This window comes from Halichoeres trimaculatus, unplaced genomic scaffold, assembly GCF_033239565.1.
Source record: "Halichoeres trimaculatus isolate MK-OKI-2021-1 unplaced genomic scaffold, fHalTri1.1 fHalTri1_scaffold_2, whole genome shotgun sequence".
Lineage (NCBI taxonomy): Eukaryota > Metazoa > Chordata > Actinopteri > Labriformes > Labridae > Halichoeres > Halichoeres trimaculatus.
Genome location: NW_027437180.1, coordinates 18,418,322 through 18,446,303, shown reverse-complemented (window position 1 = coordinate 18,446,303; position 27,982 = coordinate 18,418,322). Strand labels below are relative to the sequence as shown.

Sequence of the window (27,982 nt, the reverse complement as noted above, 5' to 3'; positions counted from 1 at the left end):
TGTGTTGTTTCCCTCTATTTGAAATAAGAGTAACCGCTCTCTTTTAAAACCATACAACTTTATTTACGACCTCCTGCAACATTTCAGCAAATCAGAGAGTAACATTTTTCATCAACAATTAAATGTAGAAAAGGTTAAAAAAAGAGGAAAACATCAGAGTGCAGTCAGAGACCATTTGATCTCTTTGTCGATGCAGTGTCCATCTGTTTTCGCTCTCCTCTCTATGTCTGCTTTAATATCCTTCTCTCCATCTCTGTTTTTCCTCCATGATAGCCGGAAGGCCAATCCGTTGATTCATCATTAACTTAAAACATACCCAATTTAGATTTCGTGGCTCTTCTGTGATTGACCCTGGGTTACCATGGCGGCGACATTGGCTGTGGGTTCTGGAGGTATGACATCACGACAGCTGAGATGGAGAGCCTGGAGAGAAAGGGACGAAACGTCATCTCAAGAGGAGCTTCAGCTAAGGTCCTGATCACTTTCATAAAATTTAAAGTTCATTATTTCCTAGCAGACTTCTTAACCTTTTCTCAAAACTCTTCCCTTTACAATTTTCTGTCTTTATCTCCATTTATTCAAGCTCTTATTTGTTATTTTATCTCTTGTTAATAAGTTATAAGTTAAGTGGTCAGTGTTTTTACTTCTGATGGCCTTGTATGAACAATCTACCCCAAACCAATGAACACTTAGTGGTAATATAGGTGGGGGACCAATTATTGGCCTTGGAAGATTAAAAGGGCTGATAGTTTTTTTGGTTTGTTTGTTTGTTTGTTTGTTTGTTTGTTTTTTGCTTTTAAGGTGTGTCTTGTTGCTCTTTGAGCTTTACTATGACTATAATGCATCAGTGAAACACCTGTGTCGAACAATAATTGCTTTGTGGACAGACATTGTTTCATCTGCGTTAGTGGCAAATGTTTCTCTTTATCTAATCAATTCATGTATCTTTGTTATACCAATTAATTACTGCCAATTCAAGTCAGAGATGTTTTTTTAATCATGAAGCATGGCAATGTGGGAGTATTACACTCTCACTGAGTGGAAGATCAGTGAGATCCAGTTTGCAAGAAATGTTCCAGTGAAATTAAAAGAAGGACTTCAAAGAAGAGCCCACTCAAACTAAAAATTAGAAACAAGTCGTGCAAATAAACATTGCAAGATAAGTTAGCTTTTGGATAAATTGTTTTATCAAAAAACAGACTTGGCTTTGATTTTCATAGTTCATCTCTAAAATAACCTTTTTTTAGGGCTGGAAGCAGACCTCTGTGTTTTGGCAAAAGCCATTAATGATGTGTACGCGTCTCTAATCTTTGCATTTGTTTCTTCAACACATTTCTTTCTGAATAGCTGGCATGTAATCACACCATGAAGCTTAAACATATACAAAAGTCCCTGAGAGGCTTTAGTCATCCACGCATGTAGGAAGGCACAGCTCTTTCATATTTTATCAGCACTCACCCTTGTTTAATAGCACAGAGATACTCTCATTATATCTTGGCTACTGACAAATGTCCTGAAACTGGCCTTGAACCAGGTGCCAGGAAGGAGCATTTAGTTCACCGTCTAACATTAAATGCTGAGCCAAACATCTTGCGTTACGAAACTATGAGAGCATCAAGCTTGTCTCCATGCAACCTCATCTAGACGATTGGCTCAGAAGGTTTCTCCTCATTGTGAATCAGTCTGTGAGGCCTGGACGGGTGCCCTGTTGTAGTAGTCTTTTATAAGCAAATGGAAATGTCCCACCTCTGGAGGTCAGACAGTTAAAAGCTTTTGGGCATTAGAGCTGGCTCATCTAAGCACCAGTAGCAGACAGACACAAGTCTAACCTACAGTTTGAAATCTGCATAATTCAGGACTCTAACATAAAGACACAGCATGTTCTTGGGCTCTTAAGAGTTGGAAAAAACATTTGGACTCTAGAATCTCCACATCAAGGTTTAGAGGGGCACATGCCGAAGAAACCTTGATAGTTTCCACTGTTCTCTCATGAATTGCATTGTCTCCAACCTTTAGGTTTAACAAAGGTAAAATAAACATTTGAACTGTCTCCTCTGTAAGAGGTCAGGCAGCACTTGTTTCATCTTTTTTATCCTTTCTTCTAGTCTCCTTGATATAATCCTCTCAGTACAGCCCTTTTGGTAAAATGCAGCTCACTGTGCTGAGACATTTTGTTATATTTTAAAAGAGAGATTCTGGTATTTTTTTTAATATTTACATATTCAGGATCAAAATGGATTACTTTATCAAACAGCAGCTGAAGCTGGCACTGACAGCATCCCCCAAGGTTTTCAGTTTCAATTGGAGGGGGGGCGGCATTGTGGTGCCCTGGGAGCGCTAAAAACCCTTTTTTCCTGCATTTCTGGTGGTGGTTGCAACATTATTTCTCCCGACTTTATGTACACTACACTGAGTGTGCTTGTGTGTGTGTGTGTGTGTGTGTGTGTGTGTGTGTGTGTGTGTGTGTGTGTGTGTGTGTGTGTGTGTGTGTGTGTGTGTGTAACCTTGTTTCTATTTTGTCTGGCAAAAGAGAAATGGGATCATGTGGAGACAGAAATCAGATCCTGACATGTAAACAGGATACAGGAGACTAGTTTGTTTGTTAAATACAACAAACTACAGACCTAGGCCCATATTCACAAAGTATCCTAAGGCTAAAAGTAGCTCTTAGTGACATCATTCTTTAAAAATTTGGAGAATTCATTTTTTATAAGAATAACACTGGAAAGATACTTATGTTGTCACCAGAAAAAGCTCTTACATCCCTCTATTGACAAAAAAAAGCTCATAATACATATAGGACACCACTAAGTGATGGGTTTGATTTTTTTTTACACAACAGACAGTGGTGTTGAAGAGGTTTAATTTCTTTTTAGGAGTTCCAAAAAAAAGTGAAGTCATAGATGTTTCGAGGGAAAAGGGAGCTTAACCTAATGAAAAGGTTTTTCTACGATGCTGCTCAACAGATTAGCAAATTGGCTTATTTGGCTGATTTATGTTAAAGAAAGTAAATTTTTAAGTAATCCATGGTTGCATATAGTGCTCAGGGCTGATTAATAAAAACAGCGACTCCTTCATGAATAAACCCTTGATACTCACATGAAGCTGCTCATCATCTGTTTAGTGTCCTCTGAGCTTCTTGAGTTTGCAAAGCTGATGAAAGAGCAGTACACGGCAATCCAGGCACACCACTTCAGCTGAAACACGTAGACATAAAAAAGGTTAGCCAGTTGAAAGAGCCAAAACTGATATTAATACAATGGCACAGCTCAAGGCAGTCAAAGTCAAAAAGGAACATGGCTTAAGGTTTGCTTTGGAGATGCAAATTTAATTAACAGTTGACACCCCAGCAGAGTTGACTAACGGCACTGGATCAATTTCCATTTTGGTTTAGTTTGCGCTTGTGATAATTTACAGCTGCTAGCTTCCATATCATGGTGTATCCCCAACCCAGTTGTCCCCAACCTGTTATTCACACGGAAGCCTTTGTTTTTAAAAATGTGCAACCCTCAAATTCACCTTCAGTTTCAATGAATGAACTCTGAAAAAGTTCCTGGAAAAGTTGTTTGTATTGAGAGAAAGAGAAGAAGTTCTTTGTAGATGCAGAGTAAGTCAATTAAACAAATGACACGCTATTATACTGGGATGCCCCTTGGGCCTGCGGATCTCCCCCTTTTGTTTCATTTTTGTGTCCACTGTGGCCAATGTCAAAAGCTTCCCTTCATCCTTTCATCTAAAGGTGAGTTTACCTTTAATCTTCTAAATGGACTGACTGGGCTGGACCAAGGTCTACCATTCATCCCTTTATTGTGGAACACACATATAAAACCTTGCAGAGACTGAGGATCAGGGAGAGGTTGGAGTCAAACAGTGTGTGTGTGTGTGTGTGTGTGTGTGTGTGTGTGTGTGTGTGTGTGTGTGTGTGTGTGTCTGTGTGTGTGTCTGTGTGTGTGTGTGTCTGTCTGTTTGTGTGTGTGTGTGTGTGTGTGTGTGTGTGTGTGTGTGTGTGTGTGTGTGTGTGTGTGTGTGTCTGTCTGTGTGTGTGTGTGTGTGCTTGGGTCACCTTCAGCATTAGCCCACACATGCTGAAAATCATGCCTAGCAGGTTCATGTAGTCAGGTGTGGGGTCCTCCAGGGTGGGGTTGGTCTCTGTGCTGGGGGGTTTGTATCTGGAAAAAAAATACAACCAAAACAAACAATGAACTGCAATTGATGAGATGAACAGCTGACTCCCCCAAACCGCAGTTCACCTACTTTGAAAGTATAGGAAGGGAATTGCAGAAAATTTCTCACCATACTTTGTATGATACAGCACACAATATCACTATACTATACTACACTTTACTATGCTATACTATACAATTGTCTTGCAATAAGTGATGTGCTGTAATGCAAAATAATCCTCAATAACAAATCACAATATCTACTGAAAAATACAAAAGCCTTTAAAGGTTAAGCCCTGGAACGGTATTGTTAAAAACACCACAAATATCTGTTGAGTAGTGACGCAGTGAGCAGTATTGATTGGGAATTTTTTAAGAACTTTATTAGCCTACAAACCATACCACTTATGATACGATTGTAGCATTGAAAAAGCCAAGACTATGATAAAGTATATGAACATAAACCTAATAAACTGTGGTCTGTTTTGAATCAATTAAAAACTTAGAACTGGTGTTTTATAATTTGTAACTTGACGTTTTTTTCCACTTACAAAACAACTTGGGCATGGACTCGTTATGAGCCGGGTTTATACATTGGAGGCTTACTTAAACAGCAACTAGGATTGAGTTCATTTTTCATTCATGAGGGTATAGGCTTCCTATCGCACAAATTTTTTACGTGTTAAAAAGCAGAAGCCTGCTCCACAGGGGTGTTAACATACATGAGAAACGTTCAACTTCTATTAATACAAGCTGCTAATAATCAACTAACATGCGATAACAACTATAAATTGCACAGTAAGTTACACTTATTTGTAGGTTTATACGTATATTGTCGACGTTAAATAAATCTTCCGCTAATCTCTTTAAGCTTTCCCCAAGAATTGTGTTAAAGGTTAGCACGTTAGCTGTTAGCTTACGTTACCCAGGCTAAAGTGCTGAGAAATTACCATCATGAATAACGTCCTTTTTTCTTCATGAAATCCTCACCTTAGAATCTTATTTTGCCTCCTTGGATCTGCCATGTTGTTGGAAGACATATTTGAGTCAAATCAAAGCTTCGACTGCCTCCAATTGACGAGAATTTTCAACTTCGCTGACAGTAAGACAGCTGATAAAGCTTCTCATGAATGGAGCAGGGGAAAGGGGGGATCACTTCCGGGTAATTTCAAAATAAAAGCAAGTGCTCATCTTTCATCCAAGATGTAACATGTTAGTGGAATTGTAGACTTTTATTTTGACATGACTCTTTTTCCCAATGTGCATTGCGCACACCGGCAAGTGAATACTACAGAAACCAGAGGAGACCGTCATATAAACAAAACAGTTTTATTAACTGCTACATGGTACCAAAATGTTAATCCACTGGAAACACGTTTAACCTTGAAGTGAGTAAAAAAATGCTTCAAGTAGGAAATGTTTGGTTTCAACTTATTGAATGCTAGTTTTGTCTAAACTTCCCCCATGCTCCTGTACTGCAAACGAATCTTGTCGGAAAACTTCCCATGGTAATGGTGTTTGCTGTTGTCTTTTTTTATTTTTATTATGTTTTCAGCACAGATTTTGTCATGGCGTTCCCCCAGCCCAAACCTGAGGCTCCTCAACTCCCCAAACACCTACTCAGGACCATTGATTGTCAACAAGGAGCTGTCAGGGCTGTTCGCTTCAATGGTACAGGATGAGTCGCAAGTGGCATGCCTGATAACCAATTTTTGTTCTTTGTTTTTGCTGGGAGTATCTCTAATGCTATTTTTAATACTTTTAAGCTTGTTTGTCAGAGGACAGATCCAGCTGAATATATTAAAATATTTCTCACAGCACCCTAAAGATAACCTTTAACTGGGTGTCTTCAAAATCAATCTTAAAATTACAGAACTTCAGTTAATGGTATTTGTTTGGTTTATAAATTGTTTTACTCAATCTTTGTCCATCAGAGGGCGCTCCTACTCCATAAGATACATTACTCTCAACACTGTCTACAGCTCAAGAAGCAGAGCATCTTGCTGAACATATGTGGGTCTCGAGAAGGAGCTTTGCTGAGTATGTTAGGAATGCTAGATTAGTAAACACAGGTGTCCAATCCGTTGCCACAACCGTTAATGTTCATATAATCATGATAATCATGATATATAAATTGATATTTTTAACAGTTCTTCTTCCAAAGCTCTTTTACTGTTTACATTATGGATGTAACTTGTTCATGAAATATTTTTTATTGCCTCCCTCTGTCTTATGCCTGCTTGTTTAGCCGATGGGAACTACCTGCTGTCTTGTGGCAGTGACAAATCTCTAAAGCTCTGGAGTGTAAGCAGAGGGACCCTACTCAAGACATACAGTGGCCATGGATACGAGGTCCTGGATGCTGACAGGTGAGGAAAATGGCAAGACTGTCTGAACTACTCATAAATGTCACATCCATAAAAGCTAAATAAGAATATCTGAAGAGACATCTTCACTAAAATTTAAAAAAGTGTTTTCTTGCTTGTTGTTTCAATAGTTCTTACGACAACAGCCAGATTTGCTCCTGTAGCTCTGATAAGACAGTGATTCTGTGGGACGTCGCAACAGGCCAGGTCACACGCAAACTCAGAGGACATGCGGGGGTCAGTTCTGCACTTTCAATCTATATTTCAGGATATTTTTCTGTCTTTTTAATGTTTCTCCATTTTACTTAAGCTTTTGCTTTTTTAACTTTTAATTAATGTTAAATGTTCTACTTGCAGAAAGTCAACTGTGTTCAGTTCAACGAGGAGGCAACTGTCATGTTGTCTGGTAAGTTTTCCTGCAGAAAATATTCTTACAATACAGAATTCATCAATCATTACTGGGTAGGACGATGTATGTCCTGGGAAATATCCTGTGATCTAGAGACTGAAGTTAAAATTTCTGTCATGTTTTAACCTACCCTTCACTCAGGCTCTATAGATGGGACAGTTCGGTGCTGGGACACCAGATCCAGAAGATTTGAACCCATACAGATCTTAGACGAGGCTCGGGACAGTGTCAGCAGCCTGAAAGTTGTACAACATGAGCTACTAACAGGGTCAGCACAGTCAATCACAATGCCATCGGAAAAATCTGTTATTTACATTTCGGAGTGATATCAAAATGTTATTACACTGTGCTTAAAATATTTCTCTTGTTTTCAGGTCAGTGGATGGCAGAGTGAGGCGCTATGACCTGAGAATGGGACAACTGCATGTTGACTTCATCAGCAGTTAGTAGATTTATATGTATTAAAAACAGAAAACAATAATGACAAGCAGTAAAGAAAATTGCTTCAGTGGAAGTAATGTATTTAATGGTAACATTACAACACTAAGAATATCTATTTATAATTGGGGAAATGAAACCAGGACACTGCAAACAATATTGAAAAGAAAGGGCACTGTAATTTGTGTATAAATGCATCTCTGGGTATGTTTCAGGTCCCATCACATGTGTGTGTTTTAGTCAGGACGGTCAATGCACCCTGACCTCCAGTCTGGATTCAACAGTTAGATTACTGGACAAGAGCACAGGGGAAATGTTGGGGGAGTGAGTACTTGTCATTCCTTTTTATACAAGAACTTCATCTTAAGGTGTTCAATGATACAACCAAGCATATATTAGAACTGTTTAAATGTCAAGTTTTAAGTTTTTATGTGTGTGTCACATGCTTGTTTCGCTCAGGTATAAAGGACATAAGATGAAGGGCTATAAGTTGGACTGCTGCCTGTCTAGTAAAGACACCCACGTCCTGAGCTGCTCAGAGGATGGACACGTCTACTGTTGGGACCTGGTGGAGGTAGTTGTCTGGTTACTTTTGTTGTCATGTGCATTTAAAGCCACAGGGGGTGAGATTTTTTCAGCTGAACATGCTCAGCAGAGCAACTGAGGTCAAGTGATCATGACAGGGGGAGATAAAAATGGTTGGGAGTTAGAAAAATGAAACTTTTTTTAGATTTGGTTTTATAGTGCTTCTTTTCATGAAGTACAAATAAGTGTACATTCATCAATCTAAAGCTCTGCAAGAGGAGAGTGATGGAAGCAACACTGTTACTAGGTGGCTACATTATTCTCAGTTCTGATTTCACACACTGCAAATAGTTGGCTTGGTACTTCACAAGAGTAGAAACATGGATATCCTGAAACTCCAGCTTTCTAAAATTCAAGCAATGTCAATTTATTTCTCTAAAATATTTCATTTCTTTGTCTTATTTTTTTTTTACCTCCAGGGTTCTTTGTCCTTGAAATTACCCGTAGGAAAAGCTGTCGTCCAGTCATTGTCCTTCCACCCCACTGAGACCTGCCTCCTCACAGCCATGGAGGGACGTGTCCAGGTGTGGGGGGCAGAGCTCGAAGACACAGAGGATGCTATGACCACATAGCATCTCCTTCAGGTCAAATTCCTATTCCCCATAACATGTCTTTGTAAACTCAGCAGCCAGACATGGGACTCATAAAAGGCTTGTGTGGGAAGTTCAATCAGAGTAAATTTGATTTGGGATGAAACTGAGCTACAGAGACACACAGGGTTGATGCAGGTCATTATGAATATTAGCTCAGGAAAGATTTGGCTCTGGGGAGACAATTATTGAACATATGCTACTGATACTGTGACAATTTGGGGAGAAAGTTAAATTGAAATTTTATAGATGTATATTTTGTGCATCTGAATTTTTAAATTGCATGTCATACCATTACAAAATAAATATACTTTTGTATTGAATAATAAACAATTTCTGTTTAAATACCAAAACAATTTTTTTTCTCTTTTTGTTCAGTGGTTCTCAAAGTGGGACAAGGGGATTCATTATTACTACTATGATTTCACCAGTAATTAGTAATTTATTCTTTATTTCTTTCACTTTTTATAAATAAAATGTCTAAAAGCATAGTTTCATTCACACCATGGGCCAAAACCATTTCCTGAGGGAGGCTGTGCTCTAAATCTGGTCAATAATGTCACTTCAACCAACTCTGTTTTGTTCTGTAAAAGTTTATCTTTATTAAGATCTTAATATACAAATATTCAAGATATGCAAAATAAATTAATCAGCTTAATATAAAGGAAACAAACAAATAAATAAATAACTTATCTTACATAAATACATTTCTTTTGTCTACAAGGCTGGTCTGCTTAAGTCAAATGCGTCTGAATTTCAAAGAGCTTCACTCGGCTGTGTTTAGATTTACACAGCTTCGTATGCATGATACATTCTGTATACAACCCCAAAGTTAAACTAAAAATTCAAATGTAAAACAATCAGCTTGTTTACAAAAGTAGTCAAGTACTTGTTTTTAAAATCTTGTCTTTGCTTGGTTTTCCCTTCTCAGAATTAGCCCAGAAATGCTTTTACAATATCAGAGAAAAACCTCCTTTAACCAGCATGTAAACTGTTCGTGAATGAAGAAAAGACGCTAACATTTTAGCTTGTTATCACTGATGTTTGTTAAATCTTTTTAAGGAAGTGGAAGTAAGTCTTAACTTGATGCCCATGGAAACTCTTGAATCTACAAAATCTGATCCATGAGGTTTTCCACCCAAAAATAAAAATAGATTTTAGCTTCTTCACTGAATGAATGGAATGGAAGGAAAATCTTCAGATACCAACTTTACAAGAGAACCTGCCAGCAAAGTCATCCTCACAAACCATCTACGCTTGGCTGTCTATCCAACACAGCTGCAGCCTGCCGCTGACAGCTTCTCCACCTTGTGCCAGCGGTGAGAGTTGTCGAGGAAGGCCATGTCCTCATGGTGGGTGGGCCTGCAGCAGGGTACGTTGTGCCACAGCTCCCCAGGCGCAGGTTGAGGGAGTACCCCACTCAGCAACAGGTTGGTGAGAGTGAGGTCGTGGTTAGAGCGAGCATGGGGACACATCCCGCTGCAGTATTTAAAGAGGACAGTCTCATCTGAGTCGTAGCCCAGCCCGAGGTCTCTGACCTGCAGCAAGATGGAGCGCAGGCCACACTGAGAGTCAAGGGTGGATCGGCGGGAGCGAATCATGGGAAAAGGTGATGGGTCATCTCTGGAAGCTTTTGTTGGGCCCTCTTCTATAGCTGGATTTATTCTTGTGTTGTCCAAGTTTGTTGATGTGTCAGGAGATCCAGTTGCTTGTGTCTGATCTAGAAAAAGCCAAAAATATCTTTACATTTTTCTAGAAATAATTGGGATAATGTTACAAGTAGAAATACAATTTAAGTTTCTACAATAATGCATCCGGGATTAAGTTGTAATTTTGTTTCAGCAAATCAAATTTGAATGTTATGTGAAAGTTGCATGAAGGTTTGAAAATCTCATTTTCCCTTAAGATTAAAAAAAAAAGCTACACAACTTTTTCACAATTTATTGACTTTACACTTCAGCTGGTATTCAGATTGATTAGAAACATTTAACAAACAGCTGTCTAAGCAAGCAGAAATCATATTTTAATAGAAAGGTCAAAGGTCATGAACCTCCTTCATGGGAGAACTTACCCAACAGTGACCTCAGCCAGTGGCCCTCTCCCCTTCGGATGCAAAACAGAATCACAACCAGCTTCAACAGGGACCTCATGGTTGCAGCCTGCTCTTCGTCTGAGACGTCTCTCTACGTGAACCAAACACGTGTGTGTTAGTGTTCGTGCGGGTGCAAGTGATGCTCAAGATGCAGACGAGTTGCAACCTCCAATATATAGCCCCCGGAGATAAAGGGGGGTTGAAAGGATGAGACAGACGTGCACTAACCCGTTACTCGCCAGCAGACTATCCCCTCACCTGAACTTGACAGGGAGTGTAGGAGGGCAGGCGGGCGCTTGACCCAGAATTTGTCCTGTTGGGATTATCTAATTGGTGTAAATCACAGGATTATTGTTTCGTTTCCCCCAGATGTTTTCCAGAGGATGCTGGATTCCCAGAAGTTTTTGGGGCTCTTTATAAGTGGACGACGATGTCATATTGATGATGCTGAGAGGTTTGTGTAATGCATGATTAAGTAGATGAAGCAGGATGGACACGGATGTGGAGATGGGCAATGAGACAGCACAGAACTAAATTCTTTGGCAAAACTTTATCAATATGGAAATGATGCATGCTGTAAGTAAGGAAACCGTGCGATGGAGGGTTGAAAAATGCTGGATGACTCACTGTACTATGAGCTAATATGGGCCTCTGTTGTACAGCTCGGTTCCTGTCTCTTCTCTTGTTGTGTACCTCTGTGACATGACATAAGGAAGCAGAATGTACTTGAAAAGGTTAAACAGAGACAAAAAGCAATGTGAGGTTATTATTAGAACACAACAGGCCCAGTTTCAGCAGACATTCCATAATGGCCGACTCGTCTCCTTGAGCTGGTCCATAAATTGGGGGATTTCTACCGCTATGTGTGTCTGACATGTAGAATATGTAGAATATGCATTATGTAACAGTTATAGGGCCCAAACAGGTGGTGAATGGAATTTGGAGTTTGTAACAAAATGCATTTTCTTAAAACCACTCAAAATGGCAGTTTTACCTTGCAGGTAATGCAGTAGAAATGCTCACAACCCCCCCTGATTTAACAATCAAAGAGCCAACGATTGGCTGAGAAATAGGTGGACCCAGAACACCTCACTTTCAGTGAAAACTTTTGCCCATGAGTTGTGGTCTGAGCAAAAAACTGACTGATACAGGGTTCAGTCTTCTATTTATTTTTATGATTATAAAACTTGAAAAAAAAAAAATCAATCTAAGCCTTTAGGTGGGAAAAACTAGCTATGAACCAGCAGTTTAATAAGGTGCATCTTCTCTTAAGGATTACAGTGCAGGTATTACAGGCTGTTCTTGCCCTGGACCTTCTGAGGACACAGGTTGTGAAAAAAAACTCCCTTAGTTTTATTGCCTGTTGATGTTTTAAACCGAGGCGATTCCTCCAGTCACACGGGGTCAAACTCATGGTCTATTGGACCCTGGCAAACAGAAGAGACAATTTGGTTTTTTCTCAGACTGATGTGTTGGAATTTGAATCACCAGATCTACACAGTGCAAGAAAAACACACATTGATAAACAGTCATTTCAGTGATATGTGATACCATATTTATGATTAGCAAAAAGAAAAGACACGTAGCATTCAAAAAGATTAATCAAAAGAGAAATAGCTTTAAAAAAGTAGATTGGTAAAGAATAAAAAAGAGCGAGTCAAGCTGACTCCTGGCTTCTCTTAGTTATATTTAGACATGTGCAATGTCCAGGGAGAGTTTTGGTTTATTTATTGCTCTTTAACAGAGCCATTATTCTTAAATTTTAGCTCCCTTGATATGAATTACAAAGAACCCCCTCCTAAATCTTGAACTAATAGTGGACCCTGGAATTTACTGCCAGGAATTTCAGCACCTCTTTCTGGGATTCTGTTTTCAGACTGCACTAAATTAGACGTTTGAAATGAAGAATGGCAGTGTATTCTTAAGTGTGCTCTTCCTTTGTAACAGCCCAGTTCATAAAATATGTCTGGCTTTAACCCATTTGTCTGGCTTCTTTAAACTATTTCAAAAACTGAGTGATTGTTTTCATTTTTGTTTGGGCTACTTTTAATTCACACAAACATTAAAAATAAATAGTTTTTACTACTCTTGTCATTTACAGCAACATCGAGATTCAACTTTAGAAGTCAAGTTTTGGGCAATGAAACTCAATGAAAAGGACAATACTCAGTGACAAAACTGGAACATGAGATATTCAGTGCGTCAAACCTAAAACAAAAATAAAGACTAATTTGACAAGTTTTTAATAAATATGCAAGACTTGAGTTATCAGGGAGAGCAGTTGTTGTGGACTCATGTGATGCTGAGTTGGACGTGTTCAGTTTGGACAAAGATTATTCATGCCTGTTAGGTATTTCAGCCCCCTGGTCTTATTAAATGATAAAAAAAAAAAACAGATCTTAATTCTGCTGAAGTCAAAAACAAATTTTGAGTCATTTATCCTTAAGTGGAGTCATTTCCCGGTTATTTCTACAGAAAACAAGAACAGCAAAGGGCATGGGGCCTGAAAACATTCCTTCCATCTCTTGGAGAGACAGGAGTGATCAGGGCCAAGCAGCTGATAAAAAGTCAGAGGGAAAGTGGAGGAGGTGCTTGGAGAAATACAGTGGTTGATAGAGCAATACCTTTGGATTAGGGTCTGAAGCAGCAGTCTGGTGTTCAGGCCTGTCAGGGGACAGGAATGGAAAGAATGTTGAATCAATTTCTGTAATAAGGGAAACTTATCAGAGCAGTTGCTTTCTGGTGGTAACCTGAAAACTGCAAGATGTTTCAAAAATAGACACCTTTCTCTTCAAAATGCCTCCTATACTTTACACTAATAATCAGACCCCTTGACCGCTCAGATAGTTAGCCTTAGAAATATACATTAACCTGCTAACAGCATCATTTTTATCCAAAAGATTTTCTGTATCGTCCTCATGCTGTATCGAGCTGTGACTTTACTGGGTATAAAGGGGGATTCCAAAAGAGGTTGAGTCTCCAGAGTAAAGATGTAAAGAGGTTCACTACTCTGCAAGAGGCTGGTTGAGGAAATAGTTCAGTAATTTCAGAAAATGGCTCTTCAAGCATAAAATTGCAAAGGGGTTGGATATTTCATGACCTGCAGTTAAGAAAATATAATAAGAATCAGAGAAGCTGAAGAAATCTCTTCTCAAAAGAGAAGAGGCCAGAAACCAACACTGGTGAACACATCCATAAATGCAGGTGGTCATTTTGACATGTTGCATGTGCACTATTTTATTACTATTTTAAATAAATATGATTTGAATTATTTGCAAACCATCCAAATCTGTTCTTCTCAACATTTTACACAATGTGCATTTTTTTTTTATTGGTGTTGTGCTATTTTAGCCCTTAATACTACCCATCAACCTAATAAGCTAGTTTCAAAAGATTGAAACTTATCATGTATAGATTAAATGTGTTAAAATCTTGGCAACAAAACTATTTAAGCTGTTTAAGGAACACATTAAGGTTTTAACGAAAATGACTTTGGAGACTGATGTAGACTTTTATTCCAACAGTTGTTTCTTGTGGTTTAGGTAATTTCCAATAAATGAAGAAATACTAATGTAATGTACTTCTTTTATTGTGAGGTGTCCTTGAGTGCCCTGAAAGGCGCCATTCAAATATTTTTTTTTATTATTATCATTATTATTACAATTTGTATTATTATTAATTAGAAGTAATTCAATATTGCTGGTAACAGTTTTCTTCTCTATTAACACCATAGTAGTTATAACAGCACCCATTAGCTCCCAGTCTTTCCTAACAGTGACACTGCAACTTTTCTTCTCTCAGGCCTGCTTTCAGATCACTCTAAAAACATCCCAATCATATGAATTTTCATCTACTGTAAATCTTTTTCAAGGCATCATAGATCTCTGGGTAGAGAATTCCTCCTCCCAGCCATCAGTCTTCTCTGGCACATTCCTGCATGTTCAGCCCATCTATTTGTTTGTCTCATGAAAGCAGACGTACATCAAAAAAAGTATTTCTTTTATGAAGTGCTGCTTCCTTTGTGTCTAGCCCTTCTATTAAAAAAATGGACATAAATCACCCACTTTGATATATTTATAGATTATCAGATATTCTCTTTTCTGTTGAAGGTTTCAGGTTTAACCTCTACCCTGGACTCAGCACACTCACTTTGTGTTTCTGTTCACTGTCTGCCAGACAGCTGAGGCTCAGGCATGAATCCAGACTGGACTAAATGTAGCCCAAGATCAAGCCAAAACCGAAGAGTCCCTAGAGGTCCATGGTGTAGTAGTAATAGGTGGTTTAGCCTATAATGTTCCTGCCTCTCGGTCAAGTCATATTGATCATAATGTGGAATGTTGGTGTTTGTGTCTCCAAAGATAACTTTGAGAATTTGTTCCTTGTGATGAGATTAAGTTTTATCTCCTGAAGACATGTAGTAAGATTTTACGAGAAATGACCACGTAACACATTGTGTCACATTTTAAAAGACAAAAAAAACAACGGGATGAGTTGTGCAGTGAATTCCTGGATGAGCTGGTCAGACAGTCAGTCCATGTAGGGCTCGTCTGAGCTGAGCAGGGCAGGAATGTTAAGGAGCAGCCTTCCTTTAATGAGAACTATCCAGAAAGGGTTTATACTTGGAATCTGAAACTCGCACAGAGCTGCTCCTGTTTATGCCATAAATCTGTTGGTGGAGGCTGAGACACTCCACCATGTGTCACTAAAGCCCAAGACTGCAGATCTCCACCACAGGTGAAGTCACAGACAGCATGCACCACTCCTTTGGTTGAGATTATGCAGGTCAGTGACAGTGGTTGAAGACACCAGGACCATTATAACACCAAGTCTTGAGATCAAATCCTGAATCCATGGGTGATACAGACAATTCCTACGGATGGAAGGTATAGTCTGTCAAAATGATCAACTCTTTGCTGCGTCTCCCACTCTTCTATTTCTTACATCCTGTATACCTTAGGCTACCTGAGAAATAAAGATTAAAAAAATACCCAAAAAATACACTTTAACCTGAAATGTTCAGATCAGAACAGCCTTTATTTGCCAAGTACCTTAAAAAAAAAAAAAAAAGGATTTGACTCCGGTTTGGGCTGCACTCTCTCCATACAGTTATAGTGAATAAACAATAAATAATACAAAAATAGAAATTAAGTGAATAATCAAAATAATAATGATAAACTGCAACAAAAAGTTGGACACTTTCATGGATGCAATTTTTTGTCTCATTTGACAAGTATACTCAGTATAAGTTTAAAATGTATTTCAAAAGCACAGATAAAGAAGAATAATTACTGTTAATCACAGTAAAACAAACTCTGGATTTAAACTTGATTTGCAGTCATTTATGATGTTACGTGTATGTCTGAGGTGTCCTCAAGGGGAGTAAACGAGGTTATGTCATGAGCATTTCCTACACAAAGACTCGTAGTGAATGAACAGCTCATTTATATGTTTTAATTATCTCGGTCTTTAGTGAATGTTTGGAGCATTTTTGATTACAATTGCCAGCAAAACAAAAGAGACATGAAACAGTGGAGAAAACAGGAGTTGACATGCAGCAAAGGTTGACGGCTGGGAGTTGAACTTTTGATCTTATGACATGATTCATGAACTCTGTTCATTGGGTGCAACTTAACCACTGGGCTGAAAAATGTCCCTTAAATGAACTTCTAAAATCATATCCTTTACTGTTCAGAATCTAAAATCGAATGTGAAGTTTGTGTACACTTCTATGAAGTATCTCATGTTAGGCTCACCTGTTGAAGGTTAACGTTTTTAGCTTAATTAACCGACACAATTCAGTGTAAAACGTGTATAGCCATCCAAATCCTTCAAATAGTTAAAAGTTTACTTTAACAGTAGAGCCTTCTTATTTAAAAAAACAAAAACAATTAGGACTCACATGCAGAGGAAAACTATTACATCAACGGGTTTTATTAAAACACTTTTTTGGCAACATTATATATTTTTGCAAACATTTTACATTAAGTTTTCTTCATTCAACAGAATAGATGAAAATACATTCTTTTTATATGATATGACTTTGCATATACAAATGGCTCCTGAGGATGTGAAAAGCTGTCAGAAGGATTAAAATAGTTTTCTAGATAAAATGTATTCATCTACCAAATCTAAAACAAGAAGTCAAATTTTCTTTGCTGTTAACATCGGTCTGTTTTTCCTTTCAGAAAAAAAGGTTAACTTGAACAAATCCATTTTACAGCTAAGTCTTTTGGGTCCCAGCACAAAACCACTTATCAGCTTGCGTGTACAGAATTGTTAAGCTCTTGACGATGACTTCACACTGATAAGACAAACTCTGTAAAGTGCTTAATGTCCTTGCTGTAAAAGTGTGAATGCCTTCATCACACTCTACATTGTCAAAGGTGGTGACAGTGAGCAAGTTAATGTGTTCACAGCAGGATTGCAGAGCAGAGACGTGTCCTGAAGGAGGGACACCAACTCAACAGGGCCTGGTGGATCAGTCTGGTTTTGTGCAGACTTTGAGACTCTTCCGCGCACCCTGTCCTTTTTGGGGACCACATGCTTTGTTTTAATATAACCACTTAACCTTGAAGCCAGAGATCTCTTTGGTCGAGGTGTTTTAATCTTCTTCCTCAATGGGTCATGGATGATGCAGTGACGCTGGAGACTCTGCTTCATGGCAAAGGTCTTTCCACAGCCTGCATGGGTGCAAGTGAAGGGCCGCAGCTCCTCATGAAAGGAGCTGATGTGACTCTGCAGGTTGAAAGCTGTGGTGTAAGACCTCTCACAGCCGTCCCTGGGACACTTGAGGACCACCCGCACATCAGAGTGAACTTGCTGATGCTGGTGCAGGAACCAAGAGTCCCTAAACTCTTTGCCGCACTGGTCGCACCTGACAGTGTGCCTGTGCTGATCCTTCCTGTGCTTCTGGTAGTCAGTCCAGGTCTTTCCCGTGAAGCTACAGCCTTTCTCATTGCAGGGATAACCTCTGTGCACTTTCTCGTGTCGCTTTAGCTTGCTGGGGAAGGTGAATCGCATTTGACATCCTTCATAAGTGCACTGGTAATGTGGCAGTTGAGCGTGCTGCTCGACCATGTGGGACTTCAGCTGCTTGTTCTTCTTGAACTCGAGCCCACAGCCCTCGTGTTTACAAACATACTTCTTGTGCCCATCGGTGTGCGCCCGGCCGATGTGTCTGGCCCGGTTTGAGTTTGTGGTGAAGGCCTCCGTACAACCGTCCTCGGTGCATTTGAAGGGCTTCTCGCCGCTGTGAGTAAGAGAATGTCTGGCTACATGGTAAGGGCTACAGAATGACTTACCGCAGCCATCATGCTCACATGTGTACGGCTTGACTCCTGTGTGTTTACACAAGTGAGCGTCTAGTTTCCACTGTTTGTTATAAGCGGCCGAGCAATCCGGGAACGAGCAAATGTAACGTTTCTGCGGCTCCGTTTTGATTTCCATTTCTGAGGCATCGATAAGTCTAACTAGTTAAAAACAGCTCGCTCAACTAAGAGCACGTTTTCCGTCGTGTTGGACACCGGTAACTTCCCACAATGCTCTTCACAGTGACGACACTTCCTGAAAACAGTATATTCACGTTCTCGTTGAATGCTCGGAGTTCTCAGATTTCTACAACTTCGTTGGATTGTTTGGTTGATTAGCTTTTGAATTGTACCCTTTATTATACAGTCTGCGGTTGTATTATGAGGACACTGTATTTTAATTCCACTCTGACCGTTTCATTCAAATTTTTCCCAGATATTCTGGGTCAATCTACAGCAAATGCTTATTCTACTTCCACAAGAAGAATGGGGCCAAAAATTATATTAATGCGTTTTTGCAAACATTGATTTTAGCTTACTTGGCAGGTAGAATCTTCCTCATTACTGCATTACTGTGTTTTGGTAAAGTCACAGATCATGTCGGTGGATTCGATGCGGGGAACAGCCGCGAAAATACGTTAACGGCTATTTGTGAGCATGTAAACGCATCCTTACTTAGTGGTTACCAACAGAGGACACGATTATGAAATTTGTATTCTTAAAGTTTAAAAAAAACGGGGATGTAAAGAGGGATATGATTATAACATATATTTTTTTGATGATTTTGAATATACATATATAAAACAGACATTATGTGGGTACCTATGCTAGTCTGTAAGCCCATGTAGTATTCATTCCACACCGGAGGGTGGCGGTTACGTTCTACATTTACTGTTTACAACCGCCATTAAAAGGAAGGAAGAAGAATTGGGGGTTGTGCAGCTAAAACAGATCCTGTAAGTATTTTGTTCAAGCTTTAAATTAACAGCTCATCAGTGTTTGTACCAACAGCTAACTTCGAATTATCAAACAAATAATTTTAGTCGCCTTCGTCGCTCAAGCTCGCGATTTTAACAATTGCATGACAAAAGTCGACCAGTAGCAAGCTAACGGTTGCTAATGTTAGCTTCGCTTGACCAATTTTTAAAGCATATGAGAAACGTCACTCAAAACCTAACCAGAAACTCGTTTAACGCTTTCATTATGATTATTAAATCAAAAGTATGTATTCACGACTGTAATAAATGTGTGTTTAAACAAAATTCATAAAACATTTGTTGACTTCTCCAAACTATCAAGACGCTCGATACTTGATGGTGTTTTGGTATACTAGTTCTCACATATCGACAAACCTCAGGGCACAAGTCCAAAGGTTAATAGTAATATGAAATTTTTATATTGAATATTACTACACATTATCCAAAAGTCCAAGCATGACAACCAAATAAGTGTCAACATTCTTGCATTTCGATAGTTCGTCACACCAGGTGCTATCCAGGCTTTTCATTTTCTCCACCGTCAAAACATAAAAATAAATTTGACTGACTTTTAATTTATTTAACCAGATCCCCCCCCCCCCCGTCGCAGATTACTTGCTGGAGAGTATTTTCCCATCAGTAGTTGTTGAAACGTAGTTATTCGTATGTTAATGTTACTCTTAAATTTAAGTTAAGCTAATTTCATGCCATTTCATGTCATTACTTCGTGTCAGTTATGAATAGACCAAAAAAAACTTTCAATCATTTGCCAACTTGTGTGGGGTTATTTCACAGTCATATTTGGCTTTCCTTGCTGAATGCTTTCTGCCAGACCCCTGAGAGCACGGTCTTCCCTGAGAGCTGGGCCACATTTGGTCTGAGGGAGTGGGCAGTTGAGGGGAGGGAGTGTGGCTTGAAGATGGACATCACTAAATCTGGACTTATTCTTTGATTTGTTTCATTTCTTGCTCTCTGAAATACATTTTGTTGCATCGACAGCTCTTTCTTTAGCCTTGTTGTGCTTGCTGTGTCTGCTCATCTCTCTGGTTCTTTGCATACCGGCCTGCATGTTGAGTTGAATAATGCCCAGTGAGGTTATACTCCTTAAGAAAGGCAACTTACTCTTTGCATGTCAGACAGGTGTCAACAGAAATAATCATTCTCTTGAAACACTCTGTGTCAGACATCACCCTTCCTTTTGGCCTTTGAAAGACCAGGACGAATGTGCTGGACCAAATTTCACCATAAATTGAAATCAAGTAGCGGGCCATATGAAATGGTTTCATGGGCTGTCTGGCCCACAGGCTGAGTTTGAGACCCCTGTCCTAGTTATACAGGTGCATCTCAATAATTTAGTTGCTCAACTCAATATATATTTATATATTATGGTGTTAATAAATATATTATAGATACATTATGCCCACCAAGTTAAATATTTCAGGCATTTATGTATATCAATTGTGATGATTATAGCCTACAGTTAATGAAAAAAAAAAAATCAGTTTCTCATACAAATGGAAGATTGTCACTCTGTAATCAGCTAATTATCCGGAAACATCTACAAAGCAGACTCTTCATACTTCCCTTTGCTGACCAGCTTTATGGAGTTGCTGATTTCATTTTCCAGCATGACTTGGCACCTGCCCACATTACCAAAAGTACCAGAAGCTTGTTTAAACCTGAGCCACATAAAGAATCTACAAGATACGGTCAGGAGGAAGATGAGAGACACTAGACTGAGTTATGAAGACATGCTGCAATCAAAGCATCAAGCTGCATTGCAATGAAATCATAGAGAAGCTTCTGTTGACACGCACTTTTAATGATACAAGCCAGTTATTCTGAAGACTCAAAAACAAGACAGCTGACTATGTAGAGTTGGGAAGACATTTCGCCTCTCATCCAAGAAGGCACTGATGAAGCTTCTTGGATGAGGGGCAAAACGTCTCCCCAACCCTTCTCAGTCCAGTTGTCTCTTTTTTTGAGTCTTCAGAATAACCATGACCTGGATGATTGAGAATCTTCATGGGGACACAAGTCAGGACAAAAATCACGAGAATATGCTTCATCACTGTCAAACACTCAAGTTTAGGAGCATAATAACTTCTAACTCATACCTGAATTTTAACTTTTAAACTGGCACTTAAGTATATAATATTGTATCGTAATATGACCATATTTGTGGCTTTACAGTTTGCTTTCAGTGACATATGCCCTTGGTTTGTGTCTGTTAAAAAGGTCAAAGTAAGAAGTGGTGCGGTGAGGTGAGGACATCTAGGCGTCAAAATGGTAAGCCACAGCCTGCATAATGTACCATAAATAAATAATCACAAATAAGGAGGCAAAGTAATCTGTTTTTTTACATTCTACTTCAATATTATTTTACAGGGTGAAAGAAAAGGAACAAACAAATACTACCCTCCTGATTTTGATCCAGCTAAGGTGTGTATTTGAAGACAGTGACTGAAAGTGTGTTTTTCAGTTCAACTGAATCATATTGAGGTAAATAAAAACATCTGATATTCTGTCTTCAGCATGGATCCCTCAATGGCTACCATAAGACCCACGCTCTGCGTGAGAGGGCCAGGAAACTGTCCCAGGGAATCCTCATCATCAGGTCAGTGAGAGAAATGACACGTGATTATTGTTTTTAATCCTCATCATGGCATGTTACCAGATATGTTTTATCTATTTGTTTCAGTGTGTAGAGCAAAATCATGAAATCCTTTGTGGGTTTTTTTTTGTGTTTTTTTAGCTTTGATGTTCAACTTAAGTGTGCTCATTTACTAATTCTGTCTTTTAAGGTTTGAGATGCCGTACAACATCTGGTGTGATGGCTGTAAAAACCACATTGGCATGGGTAAGTTAGGAAAAAAAAACACAACCATTTCATTTTTGTTCAGTCTCACTCAGTGACTTTTGTATTCACACCATGGCTCTGCTTTGTACAGGGGTCCGTTACAATGCAGAGAAGAAGAAAGTGGGGAACTACTACACCACGCCAATCTACAGGTAAACACAAACAGACTTGGTTGGCAAGTGTCGTAATCTTTACACTCTGAACAGGAGAATAAATCAATTAATACAGTTTCTGTATTTCTGTCCTTTCAAACAGGTTTAGGATGAAGTGCCATCTGTGTGTCAACTACATTGAGATGCAAACAGACCCAGCAACCTGTGACTATGTCATAGTAAGCGGAGCTAGTCGGAAGGAGGAGCGCTGGGACATGGAGGAGAATGAACAAATCCTCACAACAGGTATAAAGTCATGTTTACAATAAGCATGTGGTTGCTCCTTGCTATGCTAAAGAAATCTGTATTTCTTACGGTAAATTATCAATTGTGAAGTTCATTGGAGATAATCTTTTTGGTGCACTGTTTTCTCAAGAACACAATATGCACACATCTCTCTCCTCCATCTCTCCATGCAGAGCGGACAGAAAAAGAGAAACTAGAGACAGATGCCATGTTTAAACTCGACCATGGTGGGAAGGACAAAGAGAAGCTCAAGAAGTCTCTGCCCTCTCTGTCTGAGATTCAGGAGTACCAGTCAGGCTGGAAAGATGACTTTCTGATCAACAGCTCCCTCCGCAGGAAGTTCAGGGTAGGACAATCATTTACCAACGGTTACTGATCTTTAAATTCTGGTTTTGTGTTTTAATTCTCTTTGGCACACTTATAATTAAAAGTTAAATAATTACCTCTCTATGCATGAGAGGGAAAGGTATGCATTATGTGAAAGCTTTGAGATTTTGTTGCCCTCTTTCTCTGAGCAGAATGCTCCACTTTGTTTTTATATTCAGAATGAGAAGAAGGTTCTGGCAGAGCAGGAGGAGAAGGACGACAAGGTGAGGATGAGGACCAACCTGTCCATCCCACTGCTGCCAGAGAAGGAGGAGGACAAGAAACTTGCAGCTCTTCTCACCTACCAGGCACCTGACTGTAAGAAACACATACAGGCTCTTAAGTCAGATACATGATGATCGTATTTGAAGTTCATGAAGTGTTCATAGTCATCCCCAAAGTTTGAGCTTTATATTTTTTTGAATGAACTTCTAATCAGTAACCCTTTCTCATCAGCGTACGAGGACAAGCAGCACAGCAAGCGGAAAGAGATTTCCTCCCGCTCGTGGTTTAACACGTCTCCAGCTGCCCCTGGAAGTGCAGCAGGCAGTCTGCTGCATAAGCTCAGCCAGCAGGGGAAGGAAGCAGCCGTGACCAAAGCCCTGAGCTCCTCACACAGCCCCCTGATCCGCAAACGTTCAGGAGGACCAGGAGCCAAAACAGAACCTTGTGCCACCATCACCCGCAGACTGTCACAGCCTGAAATCAGCACATGTGGTGTAGAGGTTTCGAAAGAATCCCCGATTACATTACCAACAAATGGAGGACAGGAGGTAACAGAGACAAAGAGCTGCAGCTCATGGAAGACACATGTAAAAACTACACAGGCCCCAGATGGTGGAGAGAAAAACACTGAGGACTGTATGAAAGCAAAGGAGCAGGACACATGTTTAGGGGCAGTCACATCTCTGGTGGCAGATTACAGCGACTCAGACTCAGATCCTGGGATGTGAGTCTAGGTTTGGAGCTCAACAGACAATTTCAGATAAAGGATGTCAGTTTCATTTTGTGAGGGCTAAAAACAAACCACAATGTTTGTTTCTAGATTTTAATGTTTGTTGCTTTTCAGTTCTGGAAAAATCTCTTGCAGTTGACTCACCAGTGTTGAGTATCATGAATAGATGCCTTTATTTGTTCATTTTTGAGTCCTCAGCTTTACCAAAAGCCAGGTGAAAATACAGCAGTTATTTATTAATAAGTTGACTCAGTTGGTAGAAATATTTACGTATCTATTTACATGTTACGTGGCCTCTGAAACTGACTCTTTACTCCGTACTTTAATGTCACTTTACATTTAAAAGTTAATTTATTTGCGTTTCTGCAGGTGTCATATTTTTCAAACCCTACCCAGTCTAACCTGTCACAGTGACAATATTCTGTTTTCCAAACGGTGAAATAAGAAGTGGATTTTGTGGATGCACAGCAACCTTCACATTGTGTTGGCATGACTTTTTAATTAAATTGTCTTTTTGCTAACACAGCAGATTGAGCTGTGCTGTTTGATTTTTGTCTCTGATGTGTGAAAATGTAAAATTAAAAGTACAACACTTGAGTGTCAAGGAGAAAATCTGCCAGTCTCTTGAACAATAATGGTAGACTGAGAAAATTTACAGGTCCTCTTGTCTTGTTTCTTTATCGTCAACATCATCAACTCGAGCAGCCCTCAGCCTTGTTAAATATTTCCAGGCGGAAGACTCTTCCAGAGTTGCTTGTAAGACATTTCAAATCAGATGACAGGTTTTTACAGGAAACATACTTTTCAAGTTTAGATCCTCGAGATCAAACAGTGTGAAATGCAAATTTGTGCAAGTTTTCAACTGGTCTTCAGACTTTGATCAGGTGTATATGTGAAAGCACTTGAAAATTTCCCAGCAAAGCCTGTACAAAACCAGAAGGCGTGCTTTCAGGGAATAGTTATGTCATTAATCTGCAGCTGTGACATGCGAGTGTTTCTTCCAGTAAGTCACATGTTTTCATCTGTTTGTGTTAAAGACTTGTTTAACTGTTGGATCTGAGAGCTGCAGACTTCATTACTGAACACGATGGATAATTCAAAATAAGAACAAGTACTGGTTTTAAAAATAACTCAAAAACAGTACCGAACTACTGCAACTGAGTAAATGTCATTAGTTACTTCCACCTCTGGTCACCACTTTGTGACTAAGAACCTCCACTGAGTAATGATCTGAATCTTTCCACTCTCTGAGGACAGGTTTGGGGATTTCTCAGACTCTGCTTCACTGCAGTTCATTTTGATCAGACTTCCTGGTTACATGAACAAAGAATGTCGGGTGTTAATTTATGTCCACTGAGCTTGACGTAGAGAAAAACAATCATGATAAACCGGTTAGTCTGAGCCTTTACCGCCAAGCAGAAAAATCTGGCACATTGCAAACGTTAGAGCAGCAAACAAATTGTTCCTGTGTTATCAACTCTTTCAAATCCATGAGCAATGAATTCCAATTGATGCATAACTTGTGAAAATGACTGTGCATCACTGTGCCGTGCTGCTGTTTGCATGCATCTGAGTGGACCAATCATTCAGGGTAAATGCCCCTTTCTGCGCAATTAACCTTGTTTCAATGATGGTCTGAGTCTCACTGCATCTGAATCAGCATCTTCACTCTGTGCACCCCTGAGCTGAGTTGGAGTTGGTGGACTGGATGTTGACAAGAAGCAGACAGTGGGGGTTCATGTGCAATTCTTTATCCTGTTCGTGGATGCAACCCTTCTTATTAGAGTCCACAAACAAGCCTGTTTATGTGAAAAGTGGAAGTGCACAGCAGACAAATATTTAAAGGTTTAAAAGTTCATTTCATCAAGCATTTCCTCATACCCACAGTATCAGAGCAATTTATTTGTGGCCTTGAACTACTGTTGTTTTCTCAGCATCTCAGCCTTGTTTCCTTGTGACTTCCTCCATCTTTTGATATGTTGGTCTTGAAAGCCGTTTGTTTCATCCTCAGGCATCGGTGGATCATTTTTTTGATGTCATAATAGGTTTTTAGGAATGTAGTCTGACACTCATGGCAGTCTTTGTGGATTTATCAGCCGTGACTTTCACAGCTTCCTTGTTCCTTCACAGAAATGTCACAAACCATGACAACAAGTCAAACAGGTTAGCTTACAGGAAGTGTGTATTAATGGTATAAACACTCAGTGCTTTTGTGGAGAGGCAAACATCCAACAGCAGAGTCAGAGAGAACGTCACATCTGTAGTTGAAGGAGAAAGGTAAGAACCATCATTTTTCTCCATCTTTTCTTCATGTCTGGTTCAGCTAAGCTAAATGGACAGAGAGGATTTAAAGATGTTTTTCCTAACAAAAGCGTCCAGATGTATGAGCAGAATTTATCCAGCCAATTCTAATGTGGGATGGGATGCTTAGGGTGCTTTTGGATACTCTGTGGACTTGAACATGCTGTTCTCATATCTTTTAACTGCAAAGCCAAAAAGGATTTTCAGCCTAAGTTCCAGCTGTAAGATGAGTGTATCTTTAGGTAAATGTTTTTAAAATGCAAGAAAAAATGTTTAGAAAGGTAATAGAAATGAGAACTACCTCGGCACAGTAATAATGATAAGTACACTTGATTCTTTGAATAGATAATCAGCTGATGTCTCGTATTTTTGTTAGGCTTATTTAACCAAGGCAGCCTCATTAAATTAAACAAGACATTACAACATAGACAAGAGGTGACATAAGATTTTTAATACTAATAATGTAGAGCAAAATAAAATGTTTCCTCTGAATAATCACTCATGATCTAGAAGAGTTCTGGGGTGCTGATTTTGCGTTGTTGATTGTGTAACCCTGTCTGTACACAGGTCAGGAAAATAAAAATTATAGAGAACCAGGGGACATCACTGCCTCTGTTCTCTGTCCATCTGCATCATAGAAAAACATCAAGTGTGGGTCTTTAAGACTTTTAACTCTCAGGGGTAATCAGAGATATTTTTTTCTCGATTTTTGGCCAAATGATTAATTGTGTTCCTTCACATCTTCACATCTTTAAATTCAAATTACATTTTTTTTCTAATGTCAGCAATACTGGGGGCAAATTTACAACCCTTTGAGGTAAACAAAAGACAGAAATGCCCTGTAACAAAAACTTCTATAAAAACATAACAGATTATTTTGTTTTTTTTTCTTTGCTCAGATCTTTCAGCCTTTCATTTTTTTGTTGTTGTTGTTGTTTTTGTTTGTTTTCAGTGTAAGAGTTTTAATATATTACCCTTTCAGATAATTAGAGGGGGGAGGCCCATTTAGTTCTATTACTACCACAGCTTTTGATCACAGTAACAACACAACATGACCATGCTTTCTCTAATTTCAGGGTTTCATTTTAGAGAAAAATATTTCTTTTTTTTATTTTATTGTTTACCATGAGATAAGACAATAATCCCATTGTGCATCTATACATAAAACGCTCACATTTCTTAATGGTAAGAAACTTTCAAAATACAAATGAGCCTTTGAAGGGTTAAAATAATAGAAAATGAGAAAATGATTTAAAATTTGTTGTTTTGATAAGAACTGAAGTTTATTGTCAGATCTGAGGTTTAAAAAAAGGGGGGACAAAAATACTAACCTGTAATGTTGTACAGCATTTTTGTAGAAGACATTTTGTCCTGTGTCTCTAAAGGGTAGAAAATTAAGAATCTGAAACTGAAAAACAACAACAACAACAACAACAAAAAAAAAAATGCATTTAACTTGATTTTATTACAAATCTTAGGTATGTTTTAGCCAGATCTCAAAGAAAAATCCTGATCCCTCCAACATTTATCAGATATGAAAAATAACTTTTTTGAGTTGTTTTTTCTTTTTTTTTTCAATGTTTTTTTTTTTTTTTTTTTTTTTTTTTTTTGATGTGGACAGAAGTTGTTTAAACAATTGGAGCAAGAGAAGAGAAAAAAAGGAGAAAAGTAATCAGAAGTTTGTAGTCTTTGAGAGTGGCCACTGTGGTACAATAAAATAATGTCATATTCAAATGTTCCATCAATTTAATTTTGTGCTATTTGTTTACTTTATCTCTCTCTAGTTTAGAATATGGTTAATGAATCTGTTTTTTAATGTCTGTTTTTTAACTTAAGTGCTTTTCAGTACCTTTTAATGTTAAAGTTTAAGAATATTGCTCGGGTTTGGAGCAAATTGTCATGGAAACTATTTAAGTGTTTTATTCAGACATTATCTCAATAAGCTAAGGAGTTCTCCTTTTTTTTAAAGAAACACAGATAAAATTTACAAAACAAGTCCTCTCCTAACTGCACTAAAGGTTTGTTTAACCTTTTGTTTAACCAGAAGCTGTCATCATGAAGCTGAGTCTGCTGGTGTTGACTGTGGCCGTGGCGGCAGTTCTGGTTCCTAGTCTGTCTGAAGGCCGGGTTGTCTCCAAGTGCGAGCTGAAAAACAAGCTGTGGAACCGCATCATC

At 38.9% G+C, this 27,982-nt stretch overlaps 5 protein-coding genes across 5 annotated transcripts; 2 read left to right on the top strand and 3 right to left on the bottom strand.

Moving 5' to 3' along the window:
- Window positions 1-50: 50 nt before the first annotated feature.
- wdr83os (WD repeat domain 83 opposite strand) lies at window positions 51-5,333 on the bottom strand. Its single transcript, XM_074683738.1, has 4 exons — window positions 5,154-5,333; window positions 4,064-4,169; window positions 3,100-3,197; window positions 51-423 (listed from the first exon to the last, which is right to left on the bottom strand). Exons 1-4 carry the CDS (start codon window positions 5,201-5,203, stop codon window positions 357-359), a joined length of 321 nt encoding a protein of 106 aa, XP_074539839.1. The 5' UTR covers window positions 5,204-5,333; the 3' UTR covers window positions 51-356.
- A 52-nt stretch (window positions 5,334-5,385) lies between these two features.
- On the top strand, window positions 5,386-8,835 carry wdr83 (WD repeat domain containing 83). Its single transcript, XM_074683726.1, has 10 exons — window positions 5,386-5,551; window positions 5,719-5,834; window positions 6,412-6,532; window positions 6,661-6,766; window positions 6,887-6,935; window positions 7,080-7,206; window positions 7,313-7,380; window positions 7,592-7,700; window positions 7,836-7,950; window positions 8,381-8,835. Exons 1-10 carry the CDS (start codon window positions 5,406-5,408, stop codon window positions 8,531-8,533), a joined length of 1,110 nt encoding a protein of 369 aa, XP_074539827.1. The 5' UTR covers window positions 5,386-5,405; the 3' UTR covers window positions 8,534-8,835.
- Window positions 8,836-9,816: 981 nt separating this feature from the next.
- LOC141800020 (persephin) lies at window positions 9,817-10,701 on the bottom strand. Its single transcript, XM_074682480.1, has 2 exons — window positions 10,623-10,701; window positions 9,817-10,271 (listed from the first exon to the last, which is right to left on the bottom strand). Exons 1-2 carry the CDS (start codon window positions 10,699-10,701, stop codon window positions 9,817-9,819), a joined length of 534 nt encoding a protein of 177 aa, XP_074538581.1.
- Window positions 10,702-16,056: 5,355 nt separating this feature from the next.
- gtf3aa (general transcription factor IIIAa) lies at window positions 16,057-18,213 on the bottom strand. Its single transcript, XM_074693872.1, has one exon. It carries the CDS (start codon window positions 18,087-18,089, stop codon window positions 17,013-17,015), a length of 1,077 nt encoding a protein of 358 aa, XP_074549973.1. The 5' UTR covers window positions 18,090-18,213; the 3' UTR covers window positions 16,057-17,012.
- A 616-nt stretch (window positions 18,214-18,829) lies between these two features.
- On the top strand, window positions 18,830-24,166 carry yju2b (YJU2 splicing factor homolog B). Its single transcript, XM_074693659.1, has 10 exons — window positions 18,830-18,906; window positions 21,166-21,216; window positions 21,316-21,369; window positions 21,462-21,544; window positions 21,732-21,787; window positions 21,879-21,939; window positions 22,043-22,185; window positions 22,359-22,531; window positions 22,731-22,869; window positions 23,008-24,166. Exons 2-10 carry the CDS (start codon window positions 21,214-21,216, stop codon window positions 23,502-23,504), a joined length of 1,209 nt encoding a protein of 402 aa, XP_074549760.1. The 5' UTR covers window positions 18,830-18,906; window positions 21,166-21,213; the 3' UTR covers window positions 23,505-24,166.
- Window positions 24,167-27,982: the final 3,816 nt, after the last annotated feature.